General features: G+C 26.6%; 5 protein-coding genes across 8 annotated transcripts; 3 read left to right on the plus strand and 2 right to left on the minus strand.

The window, feature by feature from the left end:
• Positions 1-5,100, plus strand: LOC107999850 (E3 ubiquitin-protein ligase MARCHF6). Its single transcript, XM_017059878.3, has 6 exons — positions 1-140; positions 509-940; positions 1,030-1,818; positions 1,903-2,559; positions 2,679-3,132; positions 3,312-5,100. The coding sequence occupies exons 2-6, from the start codon at positions 554-556 to the stop codon at positions 4,031-4,033; spliced, it is 3,009 nt and encodes a 1,002-aa protein (XP_016915367.2). The 5' UTR covers positions 1-140; positions 509-553; the 3' UTR covers positions 4,034-5,100.
• LOC107999851 (DIS3-like exonuclease 2) lies at positions 5,090-8,934 on the minus strand. Of its 2 annotated transcripts, XM_017059879.2 has the most exons (7): positions 7,691-8,934; positions 7,346-7,607; positions 6,645-7,162; positions 6,238-6,532; positions 5,960-6,153; positions 5,589-5,871; positions 5,090-5,488 (listed from the first exon to the last, which is right to left on the minus strand). In XM_017059879.2, the coding sequence occupies exons 1-7, from the start codon at positions 8,392-8,394 to the stop codon at positions 5,384-5,386; spliced, it is 2,361 nt and encodes a 786-aa protein (XP_016915368.1). In that variant the 5' UTR covers positions 8,395-8,934; the 3' UTR covers positions 5,090-5,383. The 2 variants fall into 2 exon arrangements, with proteins under 2 accessions (XP_016915368.1, XP_016915369.1); XM_017059880.3 differs by lacking the exon at positions 5,090-5,488 and having other exon boundaries at positions 5,640-5,875.
• LOC107999858 (uncharacterized) lies at positions 7,793-23,456 on the minus strand. Its single transcript, XM_028667685.2, has 5 exons — positions 23,335-23,456; positions 22,973-23,272; positions 22,523-22,768; positions 22,220-22,379; positions 7,793-7,970 (listed from the first exon to the last, which is right to left on the minus strand). The coding sequence occupies exons 1-4, from the start codon at positions 23,450-23,452 to the stop codon at positions 22,258-22,260; spliced, it is 786 nt and encodes a 261-aa protein (XP_028523486.2). The 5' UTR covers positions 23,453-23,456; the 3' UTR covers positions 7,793-7,970; positions 22,220-22,257.
• On the plus strand, positions 9,429-15,161 carry LOC107999852 (glutamate dehydrogenase, mitochondrial). The gene is made up of 8 exons (XM_017059881.3): positions 9,429-9,858; positions 11,995-12,195; positions 12,678-12,911; positions 13,193-13,350; positions 13,464-13,619; positions 13,700-13,910; positions 14,000-14,154; positions 14,245-15,161. The coding sequence occupies exons 1-8, from the start codon at positions 9,429-9,431 to the stop codon at positions 14,359-14,361; spliced, it is 1,662 nt and encodes a 553-aa protein (XP_016915370.1). The 3' UTR covers positions 14,362-15,161.
• LOC107999857 (band 7 protein AGAP004871) lies at positions 15,767-22,195 on the plus strand. Of its 3 annotated transcripts, none has more exons than XM_062085043.1 (10): positions 15,767-15,920; positions 16,429-16,561; positions 18,677-18,786; positions 18,927-18,999; positions 19,083-19,165; positions 19,248-19,451; positions 19,516-19,571; positions 19,684-19,762; positions 19,902-20,003; positions 20,119-22,195. In XM_062085043.1, exons 2-10 carry the CDS (start codon positions 16,471-16,473, stop codon positions 20,221-20,223), a joined length of 903 nt encoding a protein of 300 aa, XP_061941027.1. In that variant the 5' UTR covers positions 15,767-15,920; positions 16,429-16,470; the 3' UTR covers positions 20,224-22,195. The 3 variants fall into 3 exon arrangements, with proteins under 3 accessions (XP_061941027.1, XP_016915375.1, XP_016915378.1); XM_017059886.3 differs by having other exon boundaries at positions 15,768-15,920; positions 16,441-16,561; XM_017059889.3 differs by lacking the exons at positions 15,767-15,920; positions 16,429-16,561 and adding an exon at positions 17,179-17,660.
• Positions 23,457-23,749: the final 293 nt, after the last annotated feature.

Below are 23,749 nucleotides of genomic sequence, written 5' to 3' on the forward strand. Positions count from 1 at the left end.
TTAGAAAAAACAGTAACTTTTTCATGCAAATGTTGCAAGTGTGTTAACAGAAGGAAGAAAGAACTGGAAGTGGTAGCAGTAGACATTTTCAATATTTTGCACAGTAATTTTGGATTTTATATATCTTTATCGAGGCATGAGTAAGTAAATATCATTATTATGTAGATGATATTATACATTTTATAAAATGAAATTAAATTTTATAAAATATTGTATACATTTTATATTAAATATTTATTGACACATTCCGCATTTTTGATGTAGTCTTTTATTTTTTACTCTTTCATTTTTCTATTTAATGCTATTATATTAATATTTTCCATTCAAATTATACATTAATTATATAATTATTACATTTGCATTCGTCTACTTTAATTTCGTATTTTAATAATATCATAATAAATTTATACATATAATTTGTAACATATCTTAAGTCATTATTATTTCATTATTTAACAGATACATATTAATTTTGTATTTTTATAATTTATAAACATTTTTCTTTCAGCAAATTAATCGTTGCTTTAATCAATTATTTTAAACAAAACCAAACATGACGGAGGACATGTCAGGAGCAGACATCTGTAGGGTATGCAGGTCTGAAGGCCTTGCAGACAGGCCTCTTTTTCATCCTTGCATTTGCACAGGCAGTATTAAATGGATACATCAAGAATGTTTAGTACAATGGATGCGATATTCTCGTAAAGAATATTGTGAACTTTGTGGATATCGTTTTTCTTTTACACCAATTTATAGTCCAGATATGCCACGTCGTTTACCATTAAGGGATGTTATTGGAGGATTATTTTCCAATATTGTAACAGCAGTAAAATATTGGTTGCATTATACTCTGGTTGCAATAGCATGGCTAGGAGTTGTTCCATTAACAGCTTGTCGAACTTATAGGGCATTGTTTAGTGGACCTCTTGATCTAGTTCGAGTAAATACTTTATTATAATTTTAAAATATATTTTAATTTTTAATATTCTCTAACAAAAGATGAAAATAGCAGTGTATTCTTATTTGCAGATAATGTCATTACCAATGGATATGTTGTCTGCTGAAAATATATCATCAGATGTATTTCATGGATGCTTTGTAGTGACGTGTACTTTGTTTGCATTTATTGGTCTAGTGTGGTTAAGGGAACAAATTTTACATGCCGGTGGACCTGATTGGCTCGACCGAGATAATGTACAATTACCTCCCGTTGATAATCCACCACCCAATGCAGAAGTACCAATACAACAATTCCAAGAGCAAAGAGCGCTTCAACAACAAGAAATTCAAGATAATAATAATGTACCACCCTTTATTGATGAACCACCAATCTTACCAGAACATTCAAATAACGATAATTTGGAAAACGCAGAAGAACATTGGGCAGAGGAAAATAATTTGGCAAATAATCAAAGAATGGATGAAGTTGAAGGAATTGGTAGAGATGTTGAGCAACATGTTGCTCCCAGAAGTGTAGATCAAGAAATAGAACAACTTGTTAGAAATTTAGAACCACCTGTGGTAATACCTCGAAATATAGAACCATTAATACCACCTAGAGATGCAGAACAACCTGCAGTGCCTAGAGATGAATTGGGCGTAAATGGTGAACAAGCAAATGCAAGAGGTGGTGAAGGATGGAGAGATCAGGCTCAAGGTCAAGCACAAGGAGAAGATGAAGAAGCAAATTGGAATCCATTGGAATGGGATAGACCTGCAGAAGAATTAACTTGGGAACGTCTTTTAGGCTTAGATGGATCCCTTGTTTTTCTTGAACATGTATTCTGGGTCGTTTCATTAAATACGCTGTTTATTATGGTATGATTTATATTTTTTAAATTTTTGAATATAATATGAAGAAATAATTGGTCCCTCTTCAAAATATAATATTTTCATTTTCAGGTTTTTGCCTTCTATCCATATTATGTCGGTAGTTTTATAATAGCATTGTTAGATTTACAAGAATATGCAGCTGCTTCACATTTTGAGGGATTAGTAACTACATTGTGTGGCTATTGCGTTACTGGAGTAGGATTAGTAGTCCTTCATACATTAGCGGCACCTTTAGGTTTTCAAAGGTCTCAACGGCTATTAGGTTTATGTTATGTTATAGTAAAGGTTTCTTTACTATCGGTCGTTGAGATAGGAGTACTTCCTTTGGTTTGTGGTTGGTGGTTAGATATTTGTTCATTAGCGATGTTTGATGCTACACTTCGAGATAGAGAATCTTCGTTTAAGCTAGCTCCTGGTACTTCAATGTTTCTACATTGGTTGGTGGGAATGATTTATATATATTATTTTGCTTCGTTCATTTTGTTACTACGAGAAGTATTACGGCCAGGAGTACTTTGGTTCTTAAGAAATTTAAATGATCCTGATTTTTCTCCTATCCAAGAAATGATACATCTTCCAATCTTAAGACACGTTAGAAGACTTGTAGCATCTGCAGTGATATTTGGAACTGCTATTTTATTAATGCTATGGTTACCTGTGAAACTTTTAAGATGGGCATGGCCGGGATTTTTACCATACACCGTGACTATTCAAAGCGAAGCTCAGGTAAGCAGGTAATTAGTTAAATGAGGAAACGAGAGTTTCTTCATTTCTCTTGCTAATGATTATACATATATATTACATTATTCCTTATTTTTATTTTTTTTTTTTTCTTTTTTAATTAGATTAGCGAATTATCTTTGGAACTGTTATTATTGCAAGTCATTCTTCCTGCATTATTGGAGCAATCTCATACGCGTACATGGTTAAAAGCTCTAATAAGAGGCTGGTGTCGAGTTGTAGCTTGGATGCTAGATCTCCAATCATATCTCTTAAGAGAACAAACTGAAGATCCTGGACCGGCAGTAATCGAAGAACCGCAACATCCTGATTTAGGAGCGGCTCATCAAGCACTGTTACAAAGAGGAGGACCGACAGGTTTTCAACCATATATCAGGCCACGCTGGTTTCCTGCTCGTCTAGTTGGTCTTTTATTTTGTGTTTGCGTTTCTCTTGTTATCGCTAGTTTAATTGCCATGATTCTTCCCGTTTGGCTTGGACGCAGAGTAATGGCATTGTGGATGGTCGGAGCTCCGGCTCCGTCTCCACCTGTATTACCACCTACCTTAAGTGGATCTGGTAAGTTAGCTTTTTAAAGTATAAAATGCTTATTGTTCTTTCTCAATATTATTCACTAACATAAATATAGATATATACGCGCATACATATACATATATACATATATACAGTTCTGTTTTTCTTTCTCTAATTCGTCTCAACTTTTTTTTAATTACATTGTTTTTTTTTTAATGTTTCAGATAATAACGAAGCTGCAGTTGCTTTATCTGGACGAGTGCATGAATTATATACCATAGCTTGTGGAATGTACGTATGTTGGGCAGCAGCAAGAGGACTAGCCTTAGCATTTTCTTGGTTACCTCGTGGTCGAAGGGCTCTTATAGATAGAATAAAACATTGGGCAATTATAGGTGTAAAAGCATCAGTAGCATTTTTCCTACTTATTGGCCTAATACCACTTTTATTTGGTCTTCTTCTTGAACTAGTCGTTGTAGTACCATTACGTGTACCATTAGAACAAAATGCTATTTTATTCATCTGGCAAGATTGGGCCCTCGGTGTGTTATATACGAAAATAGCAACCGCTATTATAATGATGGGACCCGATTGGAGAATTCGTCTTGCAATTGAACGGGCATACAACGATGGTATTAGAGAAATAGATTTAAAATTCATTGTTACAGAATTAGCAGCACCAGTGATATGTTGTTTCGGTCTTGCTTTGGCTGTTCCTTATGCCGTAGCTTATGGAATAGTCCCACTTTTGATCACGAATTTACAAACGCAAATTCTTATCACTAGACATTTATATCCTTTCCTTTTATTAGTACACGTGGTATGTATTGTTATATACTTTCAAATTCGACAGTTCAAAAAGCTTTACGAACATATAAAAAATGACAAATATCTTGTGGGACAAAGACTCGTAAATTACGAACATCAAAATAAATCTCAACCGTAACAACAGTAACAATTACATGCATTATGTTAATATATTTATAGTATAATTTCTTTTCGACGATAACGCGAATTTGATAAAAGATTCTTTAATCTACATTCTCTATCACACTTGATTTTAAACAAATGCTAATTTACATTAATAATTTACATTAATACTTTAATTTTTAGTATTATAATTTAGTATAAGCGATACGAAATAAATTAAAAAGACTGTTACACAATGTATCGCTTTTTCAGTTTATTACAAATATATATATATATATATACATTATAGATTGTCGATATTTTTGATCTGAACTAAAAAAATTCTATTGTTTAAAAAAAATAATGACAAAAACAATATTTTGCTAATTAATGTATATTATTTTTCAAAACTCAAGATTCATAATTATTCTTTTATTATTGATCAAATAAACTATTATTTAAAACATAAATTGAAATTTTCAACTTTAAAAAAATCAGTGTACAAAGTTTTATCACTATTTAATGAATTCTAAAAAAAAAAATAAATTTCGAAGTACTACGTACTGTTATGAAAGTAAAGTTACATTTTAACTTAAAACTCGTTAGTAACAAAATAACGTAATCATATTTTATTATAAAAAATTAATATTTAAAACAATTGATTTGAATAAAATTAAGAAATATTTATAATTTAATGAAAATAAAGAAAGTCATATTTCTTAAGAAACTTGTCATTACGTTTTCTTTATTTCAACTAATTTGTATTATTTGTAATTTAATTTATAAAAAAAAGAAAAAATTATTGCGTATATATAATTTCATAAAAAAATAGTAGAAATTTTATAGATTCTCAGGAATCTTTTTTAAATAAAAATCTTGATTAATTCTCCAATCATATCTTTTTCATATACAGTTAGAAATATATTTTTTTGTGCATGGTACACATAATTTTATGTACAGTATGAAATTAAATATAAGTACGGGCTATTTATTTATATACGTACTAATCGTTCTACAGTTAATATAACTGTATGATCAAATATGTAAAGATGTTGCCGCGATGTACATTAAAATGTAATTGAAATAAATAATGTTCTTGTGAAATTTTCGATTTATTCTTTCTGTCAATTTCTTCAAAATACACTTGATAAAGTTATATCTCTCTTAAAACCATTTCAAGTTTTTAATATAATGTATGTATGTATAAATATATGTATGGTATGATGTGCGCGCGTACACGCGGCATATATATATACACATACATACATATATATACACAGCCAAAAATATGTACAATATGATTTATATAAAAAGGTATACAGCGATAAAAATATTTGTACAATATTCGATTTCAAATATAATTTACAGCGAACATACGTCAATACTGTTACAATTCTATTTCTTGATTTGGTGGTAAAAGATTACCAATTAATTGAAAAGATTCAGGATGTTTTTCGATTCTCAAATATAATAAACTAAAAACATTTATTACCTGAAAAATACCATTTATGTTTTTCATATACTTTCTATAAATTTGATTTTATCTAAATAAAAGGATTTACACAATATGAATGTATAATTTTATATTATACCTGAGTAACAGCAGGTTTTTTCCAAAAAATGCTTATTGTAGGAACAGAATATTCCGAAGAATATTCAATAACTGCCAATTTTTCTAATTGTGTGATGGAAACTCTTAATTTTATACCAAGTTGACACAATATAACGTTTATAAAATTTTCATTTACATTCAATACGATACCCATTGTAACAATAGGACCTTTTAAATCTATCAAATATGTAAAGTATAATTCACTACTTCGTTCTTGAGCCATTTTCGCGCTGTATTTTTTTATATTACAATTTGTTGCAATTCTATCTTGACAAAAAAGACATGCAAATATTAAAGATATATTTGTATTTGCACTATTAAATTATTTTATTATTTTCTTAAGTAACTTACGACTTGCACAATTTTTTAGACCATTCTTTGGGCATCTCTACATTCTTCATAGTTGAATAAAGTAAACGATGCACTACACAATCAGAATATCGTCTAATTGGAGAAGTAAAATGGGTATAAAGTGGTACATTTAAAGCATAATGTCTCAATTCCTCTTCTGCTGTGACAGTTGATGAACATATATATGTTGCTCGCTAAAAATGTAAAGAATTATAAAATTTTTATAAATAGAGTAACAAAATCTTCATACAATAATAAAATCGAATAAAAAATCATACAGTCATAGCTTTGGAACAAAGACTATTGATAACCATCATCCTGTATTTCATTGTTATTTTTGTTTCATTGTTTTCATTCTCTAATCCTTGTTCATAACGTCTAATACTAGCATGTAATGATGCAGACGATTTAATATCTAAATGAATACCAAATCTTTGCAAAGTGTCTTTTGTTACAGTAAGAATATGTTTTGAAGGCTCCCTATGGTTACGTAATAAAGCAGTCTCCGGAATCATAGTGTATAATTGTGTAGCAACTGTCATATTAGCTAGTAACATAAATTCTTCTATAAGTCTAAAACATAATATATATTTTTATACATAAATTTATAATTTAATTAATATAATATTAAAATATAATATATTATATATTATAATCATAAAAATATTAATATTAAAAATAATACCTGTTACTATCTTTCTGTTCTTCTATATTATATGATATTGGTAAACCCGTAATTCTATCAATCTTAACATATAATTTTGGTTGATCTATTTGTAATGCGCCATTTTGAAATCTTTTTTTACGCATTTGAATAGCCAGATTGTGTAAAATATTTACTTTTATTGATAAATCATTAAAATTAAAATTTCCATTTATATTTAAAAAATCATCTGGCCAATTATTTTTTGGATTTTCAATAAATTTTTGGGCATGATAATAAGACATTTGACAGCATGATCTTATTATAGTTTTAGCAAAACGATATTTGACAATTTCTGCATTTCGTGTTATTTCCCAAATAACAGAAAAAGCCAATTTATCTTGACCAGGTGATAAAGAACATATTTGACATAATTGTTTCGGTAACATGTGATATACATTATCTGTCATATATATGGTTGTTGCTCGTTTTGAAACCTGAATATCTAATGGAGATAAAAATTCCATATAATGAGTAACATCGGATATATGCACACCAATCTATAAAAAAGAAATAATACATATATGTATAAATAAATAAATAAATATATAAATAGTACACACACGTAGACATGCATGCACGCACATACACACACACAGAAATAAAGAAATAGACAGTTGATAAGTAAAAATAAATTGCATAATTTCTTCATAATTGCGTAATTGCTCTAATTGCATAATTACTTCATAATTTTCATTTTCCAAAATTTTACAAGAAACTGAATCATCTAAGTCAACAGCAGCATCAGGATCAATAGTAAATATGCATTCTTGTCTCCAATCTTCCCTATCTCTTAAGTCATTTTCTGTTAAAATATAATCACTATTTGGAAGTCCTTTTATTACATCAGGACTATAAGGTGTAACATCTAAATCATATTCAAGTAATATTGCATTTGATTCTGTTCTTATATCACCAATATTTCCAACTATTTTTTCAATTTTCCTGTAAAGAATACAATATATCAATAATAATTAAAAACTTATAATTAAATAGGAATTCTTTAAATTCCTAAACATATATCATACCCAACTGCAAATTTTGGTTTTATCCAATCAGTTATAACAACCAAATACAACGTATCTTCGTAACTGCTTGGACATACAGCAAATTGTTGCAATGATTCTCTATTTATTTTAACTAATGGCACACGATGATCTCTGGGATAAAAAAATGTAAATGCACCACGTTGTTTAAAACATCCAACTGTTTTTCTTGGATGTATTTTTTCTCGTATACAAACAACAACACCTGTTTTCTGTTTCTGCCCTTGATGGACTTGCCATTTTTCTGGTTGATTTATACATGCTACAACAAAATCACCATCAAAGGCTCGATTTCTATCTCTCAAACCAACAATCAATAGATCATACTGATCATCGGATAAAGATAAATAAGCATATTTATGACACCAGGGATTAATACGTAAATATCCTTCTACATATTGTGCATCATTGGTATTTTGATTTTTTAAAAGTTTATCAATTTCCTTTTCGGAAATATGTCGTGGAAATGTTTCTTTTTGTTTTGAGGACTTAGATTTTTGACCTTTGATTTCTTTTTCTTTTCTTTCTTCAGAATCTAAATGCACTGATTGTTTATCAGTAGTTTTTCTTACAGAAGATTGTGATATCCCTTTATTTTTATTTTTACTTATCTTATGAGCAAGTTTTTCAGCAAATGTGAATTGATTTTGTGTAACAAAATTTGAGGAAATTGATTCGTTTGACATAATTTTAATTTTGAACTTATTACTCACTTAAATACACACGAAAATTAATCGTGATTTTAACAAACAAAATTTATCATGCATAATTGATATTTTTTAACACTATGAGTGTCAAAAATTATATATTTGAATGTGTATTACAAAGGCATACATATGTGACGATAAAGCACTTACGTACGAAAAGAACTAACAAATTTTGGTTATATTTTAAGAATGTTAACAGGTCGTATACTTCCAACAATAAGATTCCAACGACGAGAAAACAGCATTATTTAATACACATTTAATCTTTGTCAAACAACGTACCATAAACTTAATAAAAATATAAATCCCGACTTGGAATCGAAACAATAGCGTCACTTTTTACTTGATGTTGATTATTTGTAAGATTAAATAAGATTTCAAAGTGATACATGTTTCAGCATAGAACATTTATACTTTGTTTGTTAAATATTTTATTCTCAAATTCTTCTTGTTTTTATTTATTTTAATTGATAAAAAAATATATTTAATTATTATTTTTCCATGTTATTACATTCTTCAATTAAAGCATGTTGTTTACGAGATTCGTATTACCAATTGTACAATGAACAACCATATAGGTTAAAATGTTTCAACATTTCATTGGTTACTTAAAGTGACACTAAACAACAGAATCACATAGATAGCTTTTATTTTAAATGTTGGCAGAATTTAATTCACATTTAAGCTAAATCATATAGAATATAGAATCTGGAGTTGGAAGGTATTGAAAGTTCAAAGTATTGGATCAGTTGGCATTGGTACATAGGGTGGTGAGTTAGTAGGTAGGGCGAATTTAACTTGTATCGTGGACGCGGTGAAAAAGTGAAATAGGAAAGAAGTGCGATTACTGAGGCAGTCGGGTGAGAATTCTGTTAAGTTTCAAATCAATATTAAAAAGAATAGATAAAAAAGAAAGAATAAGAAAAGTTGAAGTTATATCGTGTAAAAAGTTTTTAAACTAATCGCATTATTAAATTTGGTGCAATTAGAGCAGTGACAAGGTTACGTTAAAAATGTTTCATGTAAAGCAACTAACGAGATCGTCAATTGCTTTAAAGCAAGTACCAAGCAATGACATTATTCATAATACATTGATACGTATCGTACCAGCATTTCAAGCACGCGGTTATGCTGATCATCAAATACCCGATCATTTAAAGGATATTCCTAATGATCCAAATCCAAAATTTTTCGATATGGTTGAATACTTTTTTCACCGAGCTTGTCAGATTGTGGAAGATAAATTGGTCGAGGATATTGGCAAACGTTCCAGGATGAGTGTTGAAGAGAGAAAAAAAAAGGTGAAGGGTATTTTAATGTTAATGGAACGATGTGACCATATCCTCGAAACTTCCTTTCCTCTGAGACGCGATTCAGGCGATTATGAAATGATCACTGGCTATCGCGCGCAGCATTCAACTCATAGAACACCTTGTAAAGGAGGTAAATCGAAATATATTTATTAAATTATTTCCTATTTTTATGATAATATTCATAATTAATGATTAATTTCTGATAATACTTTATAATTATAATTTTAAATATATCAATTTGTCCCGTTTTCAATTATTTTATTTATCAATTGTCAATTTTTGAACAAATATAGACTTATCATATTATTTATATTTCTATATATTAAGAAAAAGGACGAAAGAGAAAAAAAAATTCGAACATTTTGTATAATATATAATTCTTTTTATGATGATTTAAATTTAATGTTAGCGGGCACATTAATTACGTCATCGATAATAGATGTAACAAATTCAAGAAATATTGAATTACAAATTTATTAAAATTTTTATTGAATCTTTATCATATTTAATGGAACATAATTTAAAGAAAAAAATAATATATAATAAAATTAATTTAAAAAAGATACATAAATTTTATAATCCTATTTGTGTTTTGCTTTAGTTGGCTACTTACTTTTAAGTATTCAATATATATTATTAGCTATTTGGAATAGGAAAATTTTACGGCTTCATAAGTTACAATGATGTGGATTTAACCTCGATTCTAGTAGACAGATTATCGAAAGCATGATTAGTATTACTAATATTGATATAGTATTAGGTTATTTTAAAAATATCTTATTTTGTTTTTGTTTAACAAATAATTTATTTTTTATATTATATATATGTATATATATATATATATATATATATATATATATATATATATTCATCAGAAAAATTGTAGCTTTATGACGCACAGACAACGAAGAATGATAGCGTATTAACTTTTCTCTTCGTTCTCATAGCTTTTGCATTTTTTACTCACGAGGATTATGTTACATCGACGATTAAACGCGTTGGTGCGTCGATTTACTGTAATGCGATGCTTAGGATATGACAGAATTGTGTTAGTATATATATGTATATCGTAATATTACATATATATATAATATATATTAAATATATGGAATTAATTAAACTTCTTAAACTACAAAAAAAATAAATCACGAAAAGTTCGATTGTATATACATTTCATTAAGAAAGATATTCGGAGCATGCATATCAAAACAACATCTCCTTGATATAAATTTGTACTTGAGCTCATGCGCGAAACGTAACAGCATCTTGTGAGATAGATCTTTTCTGAGAGCCAAGTAAGCGAACTTAATAATTCTCTGTTGACTATGATTATTCTTTTTCTATGTATATTATTCGTCGGTATTGACGGTATTTTCTTTTTAAAACTTATTCAATCTAAACGTTTTCTAACATATAACTTAATTAGAATTACTTATATTTTATTAAATCATAATTACTTATATTTTATTTTTTTATTTATACAATAATCATAAAAAAATTCAATAATATAAACTAAAAGATACACTGAACAACATCAGATGCTATCGTATAATGCAAATGTAATGCAATGATGTGATGCCAAGCTGTCTAGTCTTTTTCTTTGTTCCTGCCAAATATTAGCTAACTATCTTGATTCACAATTTAATTTAAAACTTTGGCAATTATAGCCATCATTCTAATGTCATGATGATATCCAAAAGGTCAATGCTCTCATCGAAACAAATCGATACAGTTTTCTTATTCACGTGATCATATATTCACTCAAAATGTTGAATAAGAAATTCATTTTTTATATTTCTATATTCTATATAATTATTCTTTTCAATAATTATATTTTTTTAATATGTTACTCGTAGTTTTAAGCTTTAAATATAAATATATAATATAGTAATATATAATAGTAATATAGTTAAATATTGTTTAAGAAAATAATTAATGATTTCTTTTATAAATAAATATATAAAAATATTATTATTATTATTATATATAATTACTTTCGATTTATTTACATATATATATATATATATATATATATGTTAATTATATAAACACAATTATGTTATATATATGTTATTTTTGTTTTTTATTTCTTTTTTTTCTTTATTTTTATTTTAATAATTAATAATTATAATGATTCATTTTATCTTTCGAAAAATCTCAAGATTTGTAATATTTATAATTTATAATATATATATGTATACATAATATTATATATAGCGCTTATATAGCGCTATACAGTTCAGTTCATTGCTTGTGCTTGTTACAGGTATTCGTTTTTCGATGGATGTCTCGCGAGACGAAGTAAAGGCTTTATCGGCATTAATGACTTTCAAATGTGCCTGTGTGGACGTTCCTTTTGGTGGAGCTAAAGCTGGTATTAAGATTAATCCTAAATTGTATTCAGAACATGAGCTCGAAAAAATCACTAGAAGGTTCACATTAGAGCTTGCAAAAAAAGGATTTATCGGTAAGATATTTTAAAATATCGAAAAATTTATTTGTTTAAATTTATATCGAAGATAATGAATCGGCTGAAAAAATACGCATGAATATGATTATCACATTCTTTTGTTTTGATTAAATTTATTCAATTTATTGCAACAAAATTTTGTTTAATGTTATCGCAACGATCGTATTGTACAAATACATTTACACATTACACATTTATACGAAATTTTTTTATTTTTCATTCTTAGAATTGTTTTGATATATACATGTATGAATATATATGTATGTATGTATTATAAATATCTTATTTAATCATACGTAGAATTATTTAGCTAAAAAAAAAAATTTTACAAATTTGAAAATTCAAAAAAATAGATAATCGTTAAATAATTGTTATATGAATATTCATTATTAATACTACACAATACGATACATTTATGAATATTTATAATATAATTCTGGGAGAAAAAAACTTGCAAGTATTTTTCTTTGAATTGAAAGGACCTGGTGTCGATGTTCCTGCCCCTGATATGGGGACTGGAGAACGCGAAATGTCTTGGATCGCGGACACATATGCCAAAACTATAGGACATTTGGATATTAACGCTCATGCTTGTGTAACTGGAAAACCTATTAATCAAGGTGGAATTCATGGACGTATTTCTGCGACAGGACGCGGTGTGTTTCACGGATTAGAAAATTTTATCAATGAAGCTAATTATATGAGCATGATTGGTATGAAAACATTTTATAATACGTTTTATTTCTATTTCTATTCCTTAATGTCGTATGTCCTAACGTTATATGATTTAAATATATTTATCAGTTATTATATGATATTGACTATTGATTATATAATGACTCATTCTTTCTAGTTCATTATCACGTTGTGTGATACGTTTATTATATACGTCAAATATATGTACTATATCAATTATCATAAGATAATTCGTTATCATTTATTTTAAATTATCGATTAATTTTTTATTATATATATAACATTAACTACATAATAGGTACAACACCCGGTTGGGGAGGGAAAACATTCATTGTACAAGGTTTTGGTAATGTTGGTCTACATTCGATGCGTTATTTACATCGTGCTGGAGCTGCTTGTATAGGAGTAATCGAACATGATGGTGCTATTTACAATGCCGAAGGTATTGACCCTAAGGTAAGCAATTACATAAAATTTAATGCAGATAAAACAATCTTACAATGATGTAATAACTTTAACGAGATCATTTCACATTTATAAGATTACTTAACGTAAAATTTATATTATAGAAATTGGAAGATTACCGTATAGAGAATGGTACTATCGTGGGCTTCCCTGGTGCTAAACCTTACGAAGGTGAAAATCTTATGTATGAACCTTGCGATATATTCATACCTGCAGCTATTGAGAAAGTTATCAATAAAGATAATGCTTCTCTTATTCAGGTAAATGAACTTTTCATTTAAGTAAATGTATATAAAATAATTGCTTTATTTTTTTTAAATGATTGCTATTTTTCATTTAGGCAAAAATTATAGCCGAAGCTGCCAACGGACCAACTACTCCAGCTGCCGATAAAATTTTAATCGACCGAAATATTTTAGTCATACCAGATTTATATATAAATGCCGGTGGTGTTACAGTCTCATTTTTCGAGTGGTTAAAAAATTTGAATCATGTGTCGTATGGTCGTCTAACTTTTAAATACGAAAAAGAATCAAATTATCACTTATTAGGTATATACATAATTCACGTATATAGTTGATATCCTTTTGAATAATACTTTATCATATATTTTATAATTTTTTACAATATAAATTTATAGAATCTGTACAAGAATCATTGGAACGTAGATTTGGTCGTGTGGGTGGTCGAATTCCTGTTACACCTTCCGAAGCATTTCAAAAACGCATTTCTGGTGCTTCTGAAAAGGATATAGTTCATTCTGGTTTGGATTACACGATGGAAAGATCTGCGAGGGTAATTGATTATTTTTTCTCGATCGAAAAATAAAAAAATGATTTGTTATTATCATTCAACTGTTAAGGTTTATTTTTTATTCTATTACAGGCAATTATGAAAACAGCTATAAAATTTAATCTTGGTTTGGATTTAAGGACAGCAGCTTATGTTAATTCAATCGAAAAAATATTTACTACTTACTCCGAAGCTGGTCTTGCGTTTTAAATAAGTAAAGTATTTATCAACACAAAGCAAATCGCATAAATGGAACTTAAAAAGTTTCAAGCTAGTATTTTAAAGACATTTTTAATAATCACTTTCAACTGATACTATCCAGTGTCTCTCAGTGATAAAGACCAAAACTATTATAGCAGTGGAAATATTTCGCGTACGTTGTCGCACGCTAAATCTTTTTCGAACACATAATAATAATAATAATAATAATAGTAATAATAATAATAATAATAATAATAATAATAATAATAATAATAATAATAATAATAGTAATAATAGTAATAATAAATTTGCCTAACAAGTGTTCCATCGTACGGATAATATATTTAATGCTTACGTCGATCGCGTTATTCGCGTCGCTATAATTGTTATACAGTACAAGTTGCATGAAAAAGTGTATAAATCGAACACTAATGAATTCGATATATGAAATAACGAATTCAATATGCAAAATAGCAAATTCAAAACAAAATATTGTAAAACAGCATATTTTCCTTTGTAAATTCAACGAAACCAACCAAACAATATAATAACAATATAATATCACATTTTTATACATCACTTTTAACCAATATCTCTGAATATTATTTAAAAAGATTGCACGACAAACGCTAAATGAGTGATAAAAATTTGTAAATTTTAATTTAATTGAATATACAGTTATTTTTAAATTATCGCGAAGAATGATTTACCGAGATCTTATCTCTATAATCAAACCGAAAAACTGCGATATCTCGTATAATATTGTTATAATACGAATTATGTTAATAAATATATGATCTTAATTAATATTTTTTTTTGTTTTGAAGCCTTTTTTATTTTATTTGTGACATTATACGTCTTTCGCTTCTGTTCTTTAGTGTTTTTGCACATGTAGCGAATTCAATCATTGTATTAACATGAATTTTAATTTAATTTTTTTATTATTGATTTGAAAAAACTTAATTTTGAAAAGATCGATTAATTATATGTAAATTTATTTTTTATAATATAATATATATTATTTTTATAAAAATAAAAAAAATAAAGAAAACGCTTATTCAGAAATGTGACACAATTCCTATCTACAAAATTGCAATTACTTTTGTTTTCTCTATTATATTATATTATATTTATATATATTTATATATTATATCTGTCATTATTTCGCAATTTTTAAAATTCTTATATTATATATCATTAATTTGATATAATTCTTATATCATTAATTTGATATAAATTATGATATGATCAGATTTCTTTCATTTCATTGAATAATCAATCTATTTTATATTGATTTAAAAAAAAATACAGAAATTTATTATACTTTAAATGTGTTTTTTAGTCTTTATTCTGAACTTTCATATAGTTTTATTTCAATAATGAAATAAGAAAAAAATAAAAAAAAAAGTGAATTCCAATTTAATAAATCGATTGACGAATTATATATTTTCTGTACTATTAGTAAGGGCGGCGGCCGCCCCCTAACATATATATATATATAAAGAGTCAGACACCGCGACATTTCCTTACTCTTGTCAATTTCAACGACACGCAACAATTGAAACAAGGTACATAATAATTCATTCATTTTCAATATTTTTCATGTTTATACATAAAAATAATTTATGAAAAAAATTTCAATTCACTTCATTTATATTCGTTTATTTTAACTGCTAATAAGAAAAATAATCATGTATTTTAATGCATTAGTAATCCTATATTCAAATGAACGCACATTGAAAAAGTCTCGTAATACATTAATTATGAAAATGAAATTAAGAGGTAAAGTAAAATTTTCGATGATAGATTTGAATTGAATATAATATATTTAAACAAAGTTGTTTATTAATTATATTGACAAAAAATTACACTAATTTCATTGTAAAAAATGTTACACATTTTCAATGTAACATATCTTAATGTCTTCTATTATTTGCAAAAGTAGATAAATTGTAAATGTATTACATTATATTAAATGGAATTAAATATTTAGTCTTTACATTTCGATTTTGAAATTTATATCAAAAATAACTTATATTTAACTTATATTTATCGCTTTTATATATAGTTATACAGTTTTTCACTTAGGTGGCGAGATTTGAATTCCGCGTGAATCCCATGTCTATACCTATGGCAACTATAAGTAATGGAAACGGATCAACGATACAGATTAACACGCGTCCAGACGATATACAGAATCGTATTGACGGTGAGTTGCAAGTAGTAATTCAAATTTTTAAAATTCAAATCTATTATTTTACTTCTATTGAAAGAAAAAAAAATAATAAATCTTTTTCAATTTCCTTAAAACTTAAATAGTTTATATTCATGTTTATCAAATTGTATTATCAAATTCATATATTATAAAATCGAAACTCATATATACCGAGTTGGACTATTTGACATAAAATATTATTCGAGTATAAAGAAGGTCAAATTTTTCTTTACACTCTATAATAAAGTAATATGACCATATTATCAAAGACAAGGTCATCGATTATTTCGATGCACGTGGATTTTACACATATATACACGTATCTTTATCTATCTATTCATATTTATATATAATTTTTTAAACTAATTTTATTCTTAATTTTTTAAAAATATTGACATCGAAATAATTAATGTAATTCGTTTAATAATGTATAATATATAATTATAGTTTACATTAGTAAACTATAACATATAATTTAAAAACAATTCAACTCATTATCGATATTACATCATACATGTTGAATTATTCAAAAAATGAATTACTATCAGATAGAAATCATTTGTCATTATTAATCGTCATAACATTCAGTGTAAAGAAATAAAAAAGATCGCACGTTTTTTTTTCTTTTTTCTTTTCTAAATTTTCCAATAAAATATTGTTGATTTTTTGTATTAATTTTATATATCATGGGTTACAATTAAAATGAATTGTTTCGTTAAATAGAAATAGGTATCTCAAAAATGCGACTTGCACATGTAATGAACAATAAATAATATACATGATGATAAATAACGAAGTAAAAAATTCTGAACTAAAAGAGAGATCAGTTATGCGTTACTGTACAACCAAAGGGAAAATCATATTTTGATATTAAACTAATATTAATTAATAGAAAAAGAACTAGAAGGGAAAAGACTGTAAATAAAAAAAGTAGGGATGTACGCATTTCGCGCATGTCGGAATGACTAAAAGAGAGCAGTCGACGAGAGGAAAGGAATAACAGTGATCATTTAAACGAAAGTGGGAGTTAGATAGTGAAAGAAAAAAACGAGAGAAAAAAGTAGAGAAGAAAACTTTCCTCTACTTTCAATGGGTAATTAAACAAATAGATAAACAATTATTAATTAAGTCGTGTAAAGCCAATAATACGTTGAAGTTCAACCTTATCCTATCACGTTTTGCTTATACATCTTTCAGTAAAATAACTAATCCCTTTTATCTATCCTATTCAATGTTCAAAGATATCGGTGAATGAGAAAGATTCGTGTAATTTTTTTATATACAATTCAAATCAAATCTAATAATTATTTCGAGATGACAGATGGTAAGCGGTATTACAGATTAACTTGGTTTTATTCAAATTTTTTTATACAATTTTAAAACTTGAAGAACATTGTCAACATATTTTCACCGCTTATGTTAAACTATATATTTTTATATAATGATGACGTATTTCGTATGACCAGTCGTTCTCATTTTGTGATTTATTATATTTATTAATGGCAAATGATATTTTAAATGTCAAAATATATATCTTTCAAATGTTTTTTACAAATATTAATTTTGCAAGTTTTTAATAAGTTAAGTTTATATCTCAATTTCATTTTATTTTCCATATGTTATATGGTATTATAAAAATTTTACATATCTACTTTTATTTTAATCTTTCACCTATAATTTTCTAAATGTAGGTTGTACACACCCGTATCGACCTGCGTGTAAATAGACCGAAAGTATTGCATGCAGTAAAATCGATGATAACACTGAATATTTGTGTAAATATGATTATATCACTATCTATACTTTTTTTATTTCTTCTTTTAATAATGATAAATATACACTTGAACTTAAGTGATCATTGATTATTTTACATTTAATTCAATATTTATTTCGTTAAATTAATTGTATACTGAACTTAATTATATATAGTATTTTGTAGAATTTTTGTAGAATATATATGTATAATGATCGAAATAACATGTATAATTATCGAATATTAAAATCTACTTAAATCGATTAAAATAATAAGAAAGAAGATAAATCCAAATTTTCGATACATTTAATATAAATATAGATTATTTTTTATTGATTATTTTTTAATTGTTTCAGTTGACGAAAACGTTCAAACGAACAATGATACCTGTAAAAATATTCTTGTGATACTATCTTGGATTATCGTGATTCTTACGATGCCGTTTTCATTATTCATTTGTTTCAAGGTAAAATATCGCGAAAATAAAATTTTGATTTGTCTTGATTTTAACATTTATATTTGACGAATATTCGAACGACAAAAAATTTTAATTAAAGTAACTCAACAAAGAAAAAAGAATTCTGTTCTTTTTTAAAAACTTTTTAGGTAGTACAAGAATATGAGAGAGCTGTGATATTTCGTTTAGGGCGACTTCTTTCTGGTGGTGCTAAAGGACCCGGTAAGAATATCCCCTTATAGATCATGATTATGTATATATAATATGTATTTATTAATACCAAACAAATACTATTATATTTCTAGGTATCTTTTTCATCTTGCCTTGCGTGGATAATTATGCTCGAGTCGATTTACGCACGCGAACGTACGACGTACCACCTCAAGAGGTAAAATCGCTATATTTACAGTTAGCTAATTAATGATTGAAAAAGAGAAAAATTGATAAAAGAATTCAATTAAAATCATCAGGTTTTGACAAAGGATAGTGTGACAGTATCGGTTGACGCGGTAGTGTACTATCGCGTGAACAACGCAACGATTTCGATCACGAATGTGGAGAACGCTCATCACAGTACAAAACTGTTGGCTCAAACTACTCTTCGTAATACGATGGGGACCAGGCCGCTTCACGAAATTCTTAGTGAACGCGAAACAATTTCTGGAAATATGCAGGTAAATTAATATCAATTTGAAATCAAACAAAATACAGATTCAATGTTTTATTTGAAATCGTCAGGTCTCTTTAGATGAAGCTACCGATACATGGGGTATAAAAGTGGAACGAGTTGAAATGTAAGTGTACATTTTATACGTGATAATATTGCATCGTAAGTTGCATTTATAGTTACTTACACCTATATATATATATATATATATACACAGATATAATAAATTTTTTCCACAGAAAAGATGTACGATTGCCTGTTCAATTACAAAGAGCTATGGCTGCGGAAGCTGAAGCTGCTCGTGAAGCTCGCGCTAAGGTTCGTTTACTTTTTTTCTTTAAAAATAAACTTTTCTTAAATTAAATTTTTTATTTTTTTTTTCTTCTTTTCTAATAAAATCTTTTTTAATAAATTAAATGTTAATAATAAGATTCATGTTTACAATAAATACAAATAGGTTATCGCAGCAGAGGGTGAACAAAAAGCTAGTCGGGCATTAAGAGAAGCCTCGGAGGTAATCGGCGATTCACCTGCCGCATTACAACTTCGTTATTTGCAAGTATGTACTGACCCACTTTTTTATCGATTCAATTTTACTTGTCAATAATTTATTTATATTTTGCGCGATCGATTATTTTTGTAAATTTTTCTTTTTTCTTTTTTTTTCTTTCTAGACTCTGAACACAATTTCTGCAGAGAAAAACTCAACGATTGTATTCCCATTACCTATTGATTTATTAACGTATTTCATGAGAGCCGGATTTACAAAGGATTCTTAATATCTCAATTTTAATATAACGAATAAAATCAAACGGTTATCCAAAATCTTCTACATAAAGAATACGTACAATATATAATTAACATAATCGGCTCAATAACATAAGAGGATCGCATAAATATAATAATATACTTATTAATATAATTCACTTTTACCACAAATATTCAATTAAAATAAAATTAACTCTAAAAGTGATAATACCCAATCGTAAGTATATAATATATATACATATATATGTGTGAGTATAGACTCAATCCTTTTTTTTATCGATAATAGCAAAACGGTTTATATCTTATCATTATATCATCATATACAAAATAATTTATCGATAAATTTTGTAACATAGAATATATATACTTACATATTATATATATATATATGTATATGTAAATTAAACATATATATTGAAATTTTTATTAATTTACAATTACAATTTTTTAAATTGTTTGCTCTATAATAAAATGTAATACAATTGCAATATAATTTGCAATACAATTCAATAACAAATATAATGATATTAGACATATCAATTTATTGATAACTTACAATCGAAATAGTAAGAAAACGTTGAATTCTACTGTAACAATTGATTATATATTTTTGCAATCCAATCAAACCAATCAAATCAAAATAATAAGAAATGAACTTTTTTATGTACTAAAAATTTGAATTTATAATTATCATGTATTGGATAGATATATTTACTAATCGAATATATCTATTTATCTTGACATATGTAATAGATATCTATGATCGATATCTATTAGATTCTATTAGATAGATTCCAAATATATCGAAAAATATATATGTATATAAATATTAGAGACGAATTAATATAATCTTAGATTGAAAAACATTTATTCTACGTGTTTGTTTCATATTGATATTAAATAATTTTTTATTAAATAATATTTTATACAAAAAATTCTAAAAAGAATAAAAATATATTCGAAATATAATTATTATTTCATTGAACGAAAGTACAAAAAAATATTTACAAAAAGATATTTATTTCATATTCGTGATATAATGTACACAATTTTTATTTAGTATGTAGTAAATGATATACACATATAAGTAATATATGCTCAATTATATATGTATTTGTTACTGATGCAAAGGACTGTTCACTATTGAAGTAATTGATTAATATAATTATATATACTTACACATATATATATAAGTACGTAAATAATGTATGAATGTTATTTGTATATTTTTTCCGGCCTGTAATGATATCTGGTCTAGCATAAGCGATTCTTCCCGATAAATAACATATATTTATGTGAAAATAACATTCCATTATTATATTTATCGTTTAGAATACAAAAAAAAATAATGATAAAAAAAAATTACGCAATTAATCGGAATATGTAATATTTAACAAATAGTAAAGTATATAAAATATAAATTTTCATTTGTATTCATCGTTGAAAAAGTCGGATAAAAATGATAATCAATCAAAATTTTGTTGTCAAAAAGAAAGTTTGTTTTATTTACTTATGTATATTGTTATTTCTATAGTAATTTGATTTAGATTAGGATTTAGAACTTATTAAGATTTTGATCATATTTGAGATTCAAGATTTTGATCTACCTCTTTTTTACGTACAAATTTCTATCTCTGATTGTTATACTATCATTTTAATGTTAATAACTTTATGTATTTAATATATTTTTATCGTATTCGTTAGATGATTCATTCGAATACTATGCTCGGAAATAACCAAAAAATATATTTGAAAAGTGATAATTATATTTTTTGCATTGATGTTAGTATTTTTTATTTTTTTTAATTTGTTTCACTTCATTAATATGTAAAAAATATTAAATGGCAAATCATAGATAAAGCAAAAAATTTTAATTTCAACAATTTTATACAAATCAAATTGTTAACACTAACTAATAAAGAATTTATTACTTTATTTTAAAATTAATGTATGCAAATAAAAATTCAGAAATTCTGCATTTCATTACTATAATTATTTATCTCTTACCATTTTTATGTTGCAATAATGTTGTGATAAGAAATCAATCATCTTAATTTTGTCGTACAAGGTTGTTGTATATAATTCAAACAAAATCCTTTGTTTCCCACGTCATTCGGCGCTTCAACGCTATCCGTATGAAAAATTAATCTAAAGGGTTTCACCGTACCTGATAAAAAAAAAATTTTTTTTTTGTATTCGTGAAAAGATTTTATTATTTTTATTAATTAATTCATTTTAAAGATTTGAAAAACAAAAAACAAAGAAAAATATCAGATAAAAAAATAAAAATAAAAATAAATATATACTTACTAATGATAGAAGAAGCGTTCAAATTTTGATTTTCCGCATTGAATGTTCCACCGCATATTCGATCGATACAAGTCATCATATTGGTTGGTAATCTACCAGTATTGAATGCACATGGGATTGTTAACCAATCGGTTTGACAGATTGTTCCTGTCATTGATGCTATCTGTGTTGCTTGCGTATTTCCCGTTAATGTAAATGCATTAGAATGCATTGTTTGTATCATAGGAGTTCCATTGTTGGACATCGCTTCATAAAATAAAATATTAATAAATTTAAAATTTAACGTTTAAATTAAAAATTTAACGTTTTTTATATATATATATATGTTTTTAAATTAAAAATATAACATCTTTGACACACACATATATATATATGTGTGTGTGTAAAAGATTTTATATTTTTAATATATATATATATATTTTTTTTTTTCTTTATCTTTTTTATGTATACCTTCTTTATCATCAACTGGACATATCATATACTGAATACCGCAAAAGTTTCTTTCCATACGAATGCAAATACTATAATCTTGATTTGATAATTGCAATCCAGTGATAGGATCATAATTAAATGATTTTATTTGTCCGGATATTCCTGTGAAATATTGCAAACATCCTTCCTCGGCTCTATATATAGTATTGCAACGGATTTGAGATATTTGTATTTTCCAAGATCGAGCGAAAGATTGTCCACTTGTAATAAAAGTTAATGTAACGGGATTCGTTTGTCCAAGACCAGCATCAATATATACTATATAAAAATAATTGCAGATATAACAATATAAATTTTGTAATAAGAAAACAATTACATACAATGATTCTCAGCGTTATTTCCACATATAGTAGGTATCGGATTGCCCCCGGAAACGATAAATTGATCGTAAATACATTGGTGATTAGTTGTTTCCGGACCTCTTATATTAAAATGCATAAAATCCAATCTATAAAAAAAGATTTTATATCTGTAAATTTCTATCAAATAAAATATTATAAAATGAAAATAGCTTAGCCTACCTAAATTGACATACGGTTGGGTGCGATTTAACAAGTGTTAATCGACAAGATGTAGTACCGTCGAATGTCGATGGATAATTGGGATTAACAAAATTAGTATTATTGCTGTTAGTTATGTCACCGCAAGATACGGTCACTGGTTGAATATATAAAAAAGAAAAAAAATGAAACGAAGAAAATATTTAAAAATATTTAAATAATAAAGAGAAACTAT

The sequence above is a fragment of the Apis cerana genome, linkage group LG14 (genome assembly GCF_029169275.1).
Source record: "Apis cerana isolate GH-2021 linkage group LG14, AcerK_1.0, whole genome shotgun sequence".
NCBI lineage: Eukaryota > Metazoa > Arthropoda > Insecta > Hymenoptera > Apidae > Apis > Apis cerana.

Coding starts and splice junctions, on each gene's coding strand:
- LOC107999850 (XM_017059878.3), top strand. CDS start 554: ATGACGGAGGACATGTCAGGAGCAGACATCTGTAGGGTATGCAGGTCT. Junction 1,819..1,902: donor TAAATACGCTGTTTATTATG/GTATGATTTATA, acceptor TTTCATTTTCAG/GTTTTTGCCTTCTATCCATA. Junction 2,560..2,678: donor CTATTCAAAGCGAAGCTCAG/GTAAGCAGGTAA, acceptor TTTTTTAATTAG/ATTAGCGAATTATCTTTGGA.
- LOC107999851 (XM_017059879.2), bottom strand. CDS start 8,394: ATGTCAAACGAATCAATTTCCTCAAATTTTGTTACACAAAATCAATTC. Junction 7,608..7,690: donor AAACCAAAATTTGCAGTTGG/GTATGATATATG, acceptor TATTCTTTACAG/GAAAATTGAAAAAATAGTTG. Junction 5,872..5,959: donor TCTAAAAAATTGTGCAAGTC/GTAAGTTACTTA, acceptor TTGTCAAGATAG/AATTGCAACAAATTGTAATA.
- LOC107999852 (XM_017059881.3), top strand. CDS start 9,429: ATGTTTCATGTAAAGCAACTAACGAGATCGTCAATTGCTTTAAAGCAA. Junction 12,196..12,677: donor TGCAAAAAAAGGATTTATCG/GTAAGATATTTT, acceptor TTGAATTGAAAG/GACCTGGTGTCGATGTTCCT. Junction 14,155..14,244: donor CGATGGAAAGATCTGCGAGG/GTAATTGATTAT, acceptor ATTCTATTACAG/GCAATTATGAAAACAGCTAT.
- LOC107999857 (XM_062085043.1), top strand. CDS start 16,471: ATGTCTATACCTATGGCAACTATAAGTAATGGAAACGGATCAACGATA. Junction 18,787..18,926: donor CATTATTCATTTGTTTCAAG/GTAAAATATCGC, acceptor AAAACTTTTTAG/GTAGTACAAGAATATGAGAG. Junction 19,452..19,515: donor CAATTTCTGGAAATATGCAG/GTAAATTAATAT, acceptor TGAAATCGTCAG/GTCTCTTTAGATGAAGCTAC.
- LOC107999858 (XM_028667685.2), bottom strand. CDS start 23,452: ATGCATTTTAATATAAGAGGTCCGGAAACAACTAATCACCAATGTATT. Junction 23,273..23,334: donor AAATAACGCTGAGAATCATT/GTATGTAATTGT, acceptor ATTTTTATATAG/TATATATTGATGCTGGTCTT. Junction 22,769..22,972: donor TCCAGTTGATGATAAAGAAG/GTATACATAAAA, acceptor TATTTTATGAAG/CGATGTCCAACAATGGAACT.